The 11,510-nt window shown below is 34.4% G+C and overlaps 2 protein-coding genes across 2 annotated transcripts in view; one reads left to right on the top strand and one right to left on the bottom strand.

Moving 5' to 3' along the window:
* cuedc2 (CUE domain containing 2) overlaps positions 1-11,510 on the top strand; it is a 466,641-nt gene that overhangs the window by 218,259 nt on the left and 236,872 nt on the right. The gene's annotated exons all lie outside the window — the stretch shown is intronic.
* LOC133656762 (DNA damage-inducible transcript 4 protein-like) lies at positions 217-1,300 on the bottom strand. The gene is made up of 2 exons (XM_062057600.1): positions 1,034-1,300; positions 217-884 (listed from the first exon to the last, which is right to left on the bottom strand). Exons 1-2 carry the CDS (start codon positions 1,194-1,196, stop codon positions 385-387), a joined length of 663 nt encoding a protein of 220 aa, XP_061913584.1. The 5' UTR covers positions 1,197-1,300; the 3' UTR covers positions 217-384.

Genomic DNA, 11,510 nt, shown 5'->3' with positions numbered 1-11,510 from the left:
ATAAGAGAATCGATAAGGAATCGGTTCGATAAGAGGATTCGATAATGGGCTCGAACTCGATAATTTCTTATCAAATGTCATCCCTATAAATAACCCAAAAATGTATATTTTGTTGTTTTCTTAGTGTACTGAAAATTAACCGAACCGTGACCTCTAAACCGAGGTATGTACCGAACTTTTTGTGTACCGTAACACCCCTAGTTTGCCAGAGATCACACAAGTTATGTATATAAAATAATTTATTGTTTCCAGTACAAAAGGTCATCAAATACTGCCGTGCGCCATCAACAGCGAGTTCACCCGCAGGTGACCAGCTGCCTTGTTCACAAAGTCGTTCCAGGATTGTGCGCCTCGTGCTGTTTGTTTGCTCCACTTTCTGAGTCCTCAGCAGCACTCTTCAATCAGAAGCTCCCCCGAACAATACAACTTCCTCTTCATGGCCCTGAAACTGGGGCTCAGTCTCAAAGACCGCCTGGCGGGCGTCCCGTACGTCTCGCCGCCTTTGAAGAACCCCCGCACTTTGGGCCACAGTCCTCCGGACTCGGCTCTCAGCACCAGGGTGACGTGGAAAGTGGGGACCAAGCCGGCGTCCACCGCGATCTGTTTCACGGTGCACGGGTCCCCCGGCTCCCCCCTGGCCACGCACACGTCTATGAGCGCTCCCTTCAGGCCGCAGGGCTCGCTGACTGCCAGGCGGACCAGCTCCTGACCCAAGAGGTCCAGCAAAGAGTCTGGAACGACGAGTGCGGAGCAGCCCAGGAGGTGTGACGCCTGCTGGAGGGATTGTGCAATGGTGGCTACCACGTCTGCAGACAGGGTCTCCTCCGGGGGGTAACAGAAGAAGCTGCTTTCAGACCCTGACAGCGACATGTCTAATACAGAACCTAAAAAAAAAAAAAAAAAAAGAACTCATTAGAAATGCAGGAGAAAAAAAAGTTTCAGCCATCACAAAGACCTGGAGTCCTTTGTGTTGTGTGTGCAATGAAAACAATGCAAAAAAAAGACAACATTCAAATTAAAAAAGACCACTCACCAGTTTCACTGTTGCACTGTTGTGTGGAGAGTCCCTGGTTGAAAGACTTCAGATCCGTGAGCCTCTGCAGCAGACTGCTCCAGGACAGCCGCTTGGAGCCCCTGTCCTCAGTCGGGGAAGGGGGGAAGCTGCCATCCAAGGAATGCTCGCCAGAAAACCACATTTTTTAATGTCCTGAAACTATTTCCTCTATATTATAACCAAAATGTCCTTAAACTACCTCCTCTACAACTATTATAGCTGTCAATCCCCACCCCTGAGACAGACCCAGCTGGACAGCACAAGCAGCAACAATGGAACAAAGCTTTAAGTAGGCAAGCCGCAAGGCTCCGCCCCCTGGATTTATCCACCAATCAGACGACACCTCACGTCCTCCGCGTCCTACCCTGCCTGGTAACAGTTCAGCTCCCGTCAATGGGACAAAGACCTCCCCACTCGCCAACCGTAAAACTTTACTTTCTCGTAATAATACAGTGTCATATATGAGAAAACCGCACAATTCAACCAAAAGGTAACTTTTTTTTTTTTTTTTTCGAGAAAATTGCACAATAAAAGTCGTGACTACCAAAGTGATGACAGCGGAATTTCATCACGCGTGGCACGTAGCCTGCATTGTCGCAACGGAATAACATGAAATGCCAAATAAAATCACTAACTTCGAATTTGTGTCCGGGTGTGAACAACGTCGTTGATTTTTAAACAATGTAAACTTTGGTGTCTGCAACATACTGTGTAAAGAAAGAAAAAGAAAAAAAAGTTATTGTATTTCCAACGTATTGCTTCTGTTGCATCATTTTTTATTTATTTTTTATTTTTTTTACAAATATATTTTATTGAATTTTACAGTCAAAATCACACCTGACAATAATTTATTTATATATATATATATATATATATATATATATATATATATATATATATATATATATATATATATATATATATATATATATACATATATATATATATATATATATATATATATATATATATATATATATATATACATATATATATATATATATATATATATACATATATATATATATATATACATATATATATATATATATATATATATATACATATATATATATATATATATATATATATATACATATATATATATATATATATATATATATATATACATATATATACATATATATACATATATATATATATATATATATATATGTATATATATATATATATATATATATATGTATATATGTATATATATATATATATATATATATGTATATATATATATATATATATATATATATATATATATATATATGTATATATGTATATATATATATATATATATATATATATGTATGTATATATGTATATATATATATATATATATATATATATATATATGTATGTATATATATATATATGTATATATATATATATATGTATATATGTATATATATATATATATATATATATATATATATATATACATATATATATATATATACATATATACATATATATATATATATACATATATATGTATATATATATGTGTATATGTATGTATATATATACATATATATGTATATATATATGTGTATATGTATGTATATATATATATATGTATATATATATACACATATACATATATATATATATTGTTTACAGTCAAAATCACACCTGACAATCATTTTTTTAATTTTTTTTTTTTTTTTTTACAAATATATTTTATTTAATTTTACAGTCAAAATCACACCTAACAATCATTTATATATGTGTGTGTGTGTATTTATATATATATATATATATATATATATATATATATATATATATATATATATATATATATATATATATATATATATATATATATATATATATATATATATATATACATACATATATATATATGTATATATACACATACATATATATATATGTATATATATATTTATTTTTTTTTTACAAATATATTTTATTGAATTTTACAGGTAAAATCACACCTGACATTCATTTTATATATATATATATATATATATATATATATATATATATATATATATATATATATATATATATATGTATATATATATATATATTTTATTTTATTTTTTTACAAATATATTTTATTGAATTTTACAGTCAAAATCACACCTGACAATAATTTTTTTATGTACTGTATAAATATTTTTTTACAAATATATTTTATTGAATTTTACAGTCAAAATCACACCTGACAATCATATATATATATATATATATATATATATATATATATATATATATATATATATATATATATATATATATTATTTTATTTTTTTACAAATATATTTTATTGAATTTTACAGTCAAAATCACACCCGACAATCATTTTTCATATATATATATATATATTTATACAAATATATTTTATTGAATTTTACAGTCAAAATCACACCTGACAATCTTTTTTTTTGGATATATATATATATATATATATATATATATATATATATATATATATATATATATATATATATATATATATATATATATATATATATATATATTTTTTTTTTTTTTTTTTTTTTTTTACAAATATATTTTATTGAATTTTACAGTCAAAAATCACACCTGACAATCATACCTTGCTCACTCAGACCCTTCATACATGCACACGTCCACTCATCCACACTCACATGCACACTTGAGGAGAGAAGTGCACTTAGGCTTTATTAACAACTCAAGGTTTACAATAGACATTAGATAGAATACAACCTTTTATTTAACCAGATAAGAAACCCGTTGAGATCCAGATCTCTTTCACCAGGGTGACCTGGCCAAGAGGTCAACAACAGCACATGTCACAGAGCAGTTTCAAATAAGTCATACGTTAAGACATATATTTTAAAAATACATAAAAGAGAAATGTAAAACCACAAAGATTTACACCTTTTAAAAACACAGGCACTGTGCAAACGTCTCTCGCTGTCACATTATTAGAAAAAGGACCCAGATATTGTATATATCCATCCATCCTGCACTGGCTCAGGATCAGCAGACGATCCAGACCATAGCAAGATGGATGAATATTCCCTCGGCATCACGGATCCCCAGGAAGTGATCACCGTTTACACTTAAAAAAGAAGAAGAAAGTCACATTTTCATGGCTTGATCAGATTTTTTAAAAAGTCACACAAAAAAAGCAAGTAAACCGTGACAAAACCATATCAAAAGTGACACAAAAAAGCAATTGTAATGTGGGAACAATACAAAAAAATAATGATATCAAAAAAGGAATAAAACTACAAAAAATATACAATTTTATTTATTGTTTTCCTTTCTTCCTTTTCTCTCTTCTTCCCTCTCTTTCCCTCTATGATTCAATATACACGATATTGCCAAAAGTATTTGGCCACCCATCCAAATGATGAGAATCAGGTGCCCTAATCACTTGGGCATGGAGACTGTTTCTACAAACATTTGTGAAAGAATGTTGCCGCTCTCAGTTATTTCCAGCGTTTAACTGTCATAGGATGCCACCTGTGCAACAAATCCGGTCGTAAAATTTCCTCACTCCTAAATATTCCAAAGTCAACTTTATTGTAAGAAAAGTGAAGAGTTTGGGAACAACAGCAACTCGGCCACCAAGTGGTAGGCCACGTAAACTGACAAGAGAGGGGTCAGCGGATGCTGAAGCGCATAGTGCAAAGACTTTCACAGCTCCGAACTTCATGTGACCTTCCAATTAGCCCACGTACAGTACGCAGAGAGCTTCACGGAATGGGTTTCCATGGCCGAGCAGCTGCATCTAAGCCATGCATCACCAAGTCCAATGCAAAGCGTAGGATGCGGTGGTGTAAAGCACTACTCGGACTGCATTGTGCCGAGTGTGGAATTTGGTGGAGGAGGAATTATGGTGTGGGGTTGTTTTTCCAGGAGTTGGGCTTGGCCCCTTAGTTCCAGTGAAAGGAACTTTGAATGCTCCAGGATACCAAAACATTTTGAACACTTCAAGTTCATATTTGAGTCGAGGCAGGTGGCCAAATACTTTTGGCAATTTAGTGTATGTCAGTAAAGGCTTCCAGGTTGGTTCCCATTTATTCACATTTGTAGAGTTTTTCATCATTTTTCTTTTTAACTCGACGTTCAATAGTCACTCTGACTCTTTCAAAAGAAAATAAAAAAAACTCCCAACCTTGCAAAATTATAGTAAGTCATTCTTGCACGGTAAAACAACAGTCCGTCCCTCCATTATCCCTGTACATGTCCGAAAAATTAGTTGTCATTAATTCAATCAATCAATCAGTCAATGTTTACTTATATAGCCCTAAATCACGATTATCTCAAAGGGCTGCACAAGTCACAACGACCTCCTCGGCTCAGACCCCACATCAGGGCAATTATGTAGCTGCTGGCGGAAGCAACGTGTATTATTTGATATATAAGTTCATAGTTGGTGAGGATAAATAAACACAATGCATACATATAAGTTCATATTGTACACATAATGTGATTAAAAAGGTATTCATTTGCGTTAATTCATGCAAGTTTATGTTAACTTTATTTTTGTTACAAACCCATGTAAATTGAGAGGGGAATATATTTTTTGTTCCGGTTGTTGGGAGGGGACAATTAATATGTGACGGACTTACGGAAACAGCATGAGACGACACGTGTTTGATGTGGTAATGAAGAGGTATGATTCTTTCTCAAATGTGAAATCAATGTGTGTTCTTTTTTTTTTATTGGATGTCAGACTAATTGTAAGTTCTGTTTGCTTATTTAATCAGTTCTGACGGCGTTACATTTGGCATGGTTTGTAACGCAAAGAAGACGTGGCTGAAGTCAATGTCTGTGAAAAAAAACCGAACGACTTGAGCCTCAAATAAGAATCAATATTTTTAAAGCTGAGGCATAAAACATGTGTTTCTGACCTTTTAAAATACGTTGTTAAAATTATGAGAGCCCTTTAGACATGAAATAACACCCTTTAGTCACTTTTACGCTCTTTTAATCCAACATATCAACGCTGTTGAGGCTCAGCCAATCAGTGGACACGATACTGAACAGCGCGCTCTGATTGGTTGGGTTTCCTCTAATGGCCAACACTACTGTAGTATTGATATTTTTTATTTTATTTAGCCGTTTTATGCTTGAAAATACTTCATTCGGGACCAAAAAAGTTTAAAATATGCTTTAAATATATATATATATACAGTACAGGCCAAAAGTTTGGACACACTTTCTCCTCATTCTATGTTTTTTTCTTTATTTTCATGACTATTTACATTGTAGATTGTCACTGAAGGCATCAAAACAATGAATGAACACATGTGGAGTTATGTACTTAGCAAAAAAAAAAGGTGAAATAACCGAAAACATGTTTTATATTCTAGTTTCTTCAAAATAGCCACCTTTCCTCTGATTACTGCTTTGGACACTCTTGGCATTCTCTCAATGAGCTTCAAGCATACCTTGGAAGTGAAAACCATTTCAGGTGACTACCACTTGAAGCTCACACACACACACATATATATATATATATATATATATATATATATATATATATATATATATATATATATATATATATATATATATATATATATATATATATATATACACATGTGTATATATATATATATATATATATACACATGTGTATATATATATATATATATATATATATATATATATATATATATATATATATATATATATATATATATACACACACACATATATACATACACATATATATATATATATATATATATATATATATATGTGTGTGTAAATATATATATATATACACATGTATATGTGTGTGTGTGTATATATATGTATGTATATATATATATATATACACATTATATATATATATATACAGTATATACACATTATATATATATATATATATATATATATAATGTGTGTATATATATAATGTGTGTGTATATATATATATATATATATATATATATATATATATATATATATATATACATATATATGTGTGTATATATATATATATATATATATGTATATATATATATGTGTATATATATATATTTATTTATTTTAATTTTTATTATTATTTTTTATGCCCCTGAGTAAAAAGTTTGGGGACCCCTGCTCTAACCCAATATTTTTTTTTTAGCTGTAAAAAACTGTATATTACATATTCCAACTGTTATGGCTCAGACCAACTTCTAAATGATTTGTTATGATATTGTGTTTTATATGTATCTATTTTCATGCTTTTTTATATACATATATATATATATTTATTTTTTACAAATATATTTTGTTGAATTTTAGTCAAAATCACACCTGACAATAATTTTTTTATATATGTATACATATATTTTTTTACAAATATATTTTATTGAATTTTACAGTCAAAATCACACCCGACAATCATTTTTCATATTCATATATATATATATATATATATATATATATATATATATATATATATATATATATATATATATATATATATATATATATTTATTTATTTTAATTTTTATTATTATTTTTTATTTTTTATCTCCCCGAGTAAAAAGTTTGGGGACCCCTGCTCTAACCCAATATTTTTTTTTTAGCTGTAAAAAACTGTATATTACATATTCCAACTGTTATGGCTCAGACCAACTTCTAAATGATTTGTTATGATATTGTGTTTTATATGTATCTATTTTCATGCTTTTTTATATACATATATATATATATTTATTTTTTACAAATATATTTTGTTGAATTTTAGTCAAAATCACACCTGACAATAATTTTTTTATATATGTATATATATATTTTTTTACAAATATATTTTATTGAATTTTACAGTCAAAATCACACCCGACAATCATTTTTTTTATTCATATATATATATATATATATATATATATATATATATATATATATATATATATATATATATATATATATATATATATATTTATTTTAATTTTAATTTTAATTTTTTATTTTTTATGCCCCCGAGTAAAAAGTTTGGGGACCCCTGCTCTAACCCAATATTTTTTTTTTTAGCTATAAAAACTGTATATTACATATTCCAACTGTTATGGCTCAGACCAACTTCTAAATGATTTGTTATGATATTGTGTTTTATATGTATCTATTTTCATGCTGGCCTGTATGGCTGCATGACAAGGTAATATTTTAAATCCCCACAAGATGGCGACATTGCACCACAAAGAAGTGCCTGCTGCCTTTGGCGTGAGAGCTCTTTGTTGCTTCACCTGCAGCAAGTAAACAGGAGTGGAACCACCAGTGACCTGAATTCCCAGTAAGGTAGAATATTTTAAATATTGGCAACAATTGTATTTATGTATTGCTAACGCATGGTACCTTGACAAATCTATTAGAATAAAACCAAGAACATTCATGTTTATAACGTGTCTTTCGCTGCACTCCGTGTTGTGTGTAAACGCCTCCCCAACCCTCAGTTTGCCAGTAAATGTATTATACATGAAGTGAATGGCCCGAGGCGGCGCCATTTAACGGTAAAACACACAGTCTGTCATGCTCTACTTCCTCTTTTCCAACCTACTTCCAACACCAATAATGTCCCCCCTCTCTCCGTCTTCATGCCAAATATTAATTGAGGCAGGGCTAGAGGAGTCCCAGGTTGTGGTTTCCATGCGGTCGCTATAGCAACCACATGCCGATCCGAGCATGAGGCGGAATAATCCCGGATGTGTTTATCGCTCCACGATGTTCGACGTTCAAATGCGATGCGCATGTACACTGTGTTGCCAAAAGTATTTGGCCACCCATCCAAATGATGATAATCAGATGTCCTAATCACTTGGCCCGGCCACAGGTGTATAAAATCAAGCACTTAGGCATGGAGACTGTTTCTACAAACATTTGTGAAAGAATGGGCCGCTCTCAGTGATTTCCAGCCTGGAACTGTCATAGGATGCCACCTGTGCAACAAATCCAGTCGTGAAATGTCCTAAATATTCCAAAAATGTTTCCTTTATTATAAGAACATGGAAGAGTTTGGGAACAACAGCAACTCAGCCACGAAGTGGTAGGCCACGTAAACTGACAGAGAGGGGTCAGCGGAGGAATTATGGTGTGGGGTTGTTTTTCAGGAGTTGGCTTTGGCCCCTAAGTTCCAGTGAAAAGCACTTTGAATGCTCCAGGATACCAAAACATGTTGGACAATTCCAGGCTCCCGACCTTGTGGGGAGCAGTTTGGAGCGGCCCCCTTCCTCTTCCAACATGACTGTGCACCACCGCACAAAGCAAGGTCCATAAAGGCATGGATGACAGACTCTGATGTAGATGAACTTGACTTTGCTGTTGTCCTTCCAGTCCAGTCTGCTGTTCAAGTGGACTCCCAGGGTACTTGTAACAGTAACAGTTTGACCCTGGAACAGATCATTTTCACTTTTTCCAATGAGGCTTTTTCCAATGGCACTTTTTCCAACGAGGCGAGTGTGTTGCAGTCTCACAACGCTTACAAAAGTCGTCCATTTGACCATATAGAACAGGGGTGGGCAATTAATTTTTACCGGGGGCCGCATGAGCAACCCGAGCACTGCTGGAGGGCCACATTGACAATATTTCAATTAAATTTTGCTCAATATTATTTTTGATATATACCGTAAGATAAATAATAATAATACTTTCATTTAACCTAACTTAACTTTATACCAAAAGCACTGCTTTGGAAATCATTTGTACCCCTTTCAGAGATCACATTTAGTTGCCCTTAAACATCCTCATGTTGCACAATGAAATGTAAGCATAGGATGAAGTGTGCATTCCTGTAACTTTCTCTAGTAACAGCATTCCATGATTAATATAAATAAATTAACATTAATAATAAATGACAGTAAAATAAGCACACGTATGACTGAGGAGTCATAGTGTAACTTTGTGTGGTGTTTGGGTTGTCCGACTTTTTGTGTGGCCATAAACGCACCAGTGGTTTAGTAGTATGCGTGTTGGTGACAGATGACAAGTTGGTTTTGGCCTGGTTTGTACGGCAGAAAATGACTATTTTTTCGAGATAGAAGTGTTTTACTCATGTTTTTGGTGTGGTTATGGCCGAATATAAACAGTTTTGCTCAATAAAGTGATCGATATAATTCCAGTCCTCGAAGCATCTCGATAGACGTTACAATAATTGAACGGTGTTCAATTGTACGGTGTTGACAAACACCGTTAGGGCCGCTTGTTGTCACTGTCACTCAAAGTTGCATAGCAAAATTACACAGAATAAATGTGTTTATTTTGTTTAGAATTCAGATGGGATTTGATTTGGTGCGCGGCATATATTTGCTGTGCGCAGAGGACGCTTGAGCAGTGCGCAATTGCGCAGGCACGCACCTTAGAGGGAACGTTGCTTGGCAGTCCATGTCTTGTTGAAAACACGCCATTCGTCATCGACTTTTCTCTTTTTGGCGTCTCGGGTGTAAACCGTGCATCACTTGTCGCTGTGCACCTTCACTCACAGGTTACACACGGACATACGCCCATAAATAACACTTTTCAAAATAAAAGCAGCACAGTTGTATTGCGCGCACGACATAGATGTTTTTTCAACTTTATTTTGTAATTGGTGATTGCAGCTGTTCACATTCACTCACAATCACGCACGCGCATACGTCCACACGGAAGTAATACAAATAACGCTTTTCAAAACAAAAGCAGCACCGTTGTATTGCACACTCGACATAGATACTATTTAAAATTTCCATCCATCCATCCATCCATCTTCTTCCGCTTATCCGAGGTCGGGTCGCGGGGGCAGCAGCCTAAGCAGGGAAACCCAGACTTCCCTCTCCCCAGCCACTTCGTCCAGCTCCTCCCGGGGGATCCAGAGGCGTTCCCAGGCCAGCCGGGAGACATAGTCTTCCCAACGTGTCCTGGGTCTTCCCCGTGGCCTCCTACCGGTCGGACGTGCCCTAAACACCTCCCTAGGGAGGCGTTCAGGTGGCATCCTGACCAGATGCCCGAACCACCTCATCTGGCTCCTCTCGATGTGGAGGAGCAGCGGCTTTACTTTGAGCTCCCCCCGGATGGCAGAGCTTCTCACCCTATCTCTAAGGGAGAGCCCCGCCACCCGGCGGAGGAAACTAATTTCAGCCGCTTGTACCCGTGATCTTGTCCTTTCGGTCATAACCCAAAGCTCATGACCATAGGTGAGGATGGGAACGTAGATCGACCGGTAAATTGAGAGCCTTGCCTTCCGGCTCAGCTCCTTCTTCACCACAACGGATCGTTACAGCGTCCGCATTACTGAAGACGCCGCACCGATCCGCCTGTCGATCTCACGATCCACTCTTCCCTCACTCGTGAACAAGACTCCGAGGTACTTGAACTCCTCCACTTGGGGCAGGGTCTCCTCCGCAACCCGGAGATGGCACTCCACCCTTTTCCGGGCGAGAACCATGGACTCGGACTTGGAGGTGCTGATTCCCATCCCAGTCGCTTCACTCTTGGCTGCGAACCGATCCAGTGA

Source organism: Entelurus aequoreus, linkage group LG09, assembly GCF_033978785.1.
Source record: "Entelurus aequoreus isolate RoL-2023_Sb linkage group LG09, RoL_Eaeq_v1.1, whole genome shotgun sequence".
Classification (NCBI taxonomy): Eukaryota; Metazoa; Chordata; class Actinopteri; order Syngnathiformes; family Syngnathidae; genus Entelurus; species Entelurus aequoreus.
The sequence above is the reverse complement of the archived record's forward strand: the minus strand, read 5'-3'. Positions and strand labels throughout refer to the sequence as shown.

Coding starts and splice junctions, on each gene's coding strand:
- LOC133656762 (XM_062057600.1), bottom strand. CDS start 1,196: ATGTGGTTTTCTGGCGAGCATTCCTTGGATGGCAGCTTCCCCCCTTCC. Junction 885..1,033: donor ACAGTGCAACAGTGAAACTG/GTGAGTGGTCTT, acceptor TTTTTTTTTTAG/GTTCTGTATTAGACATGTCG.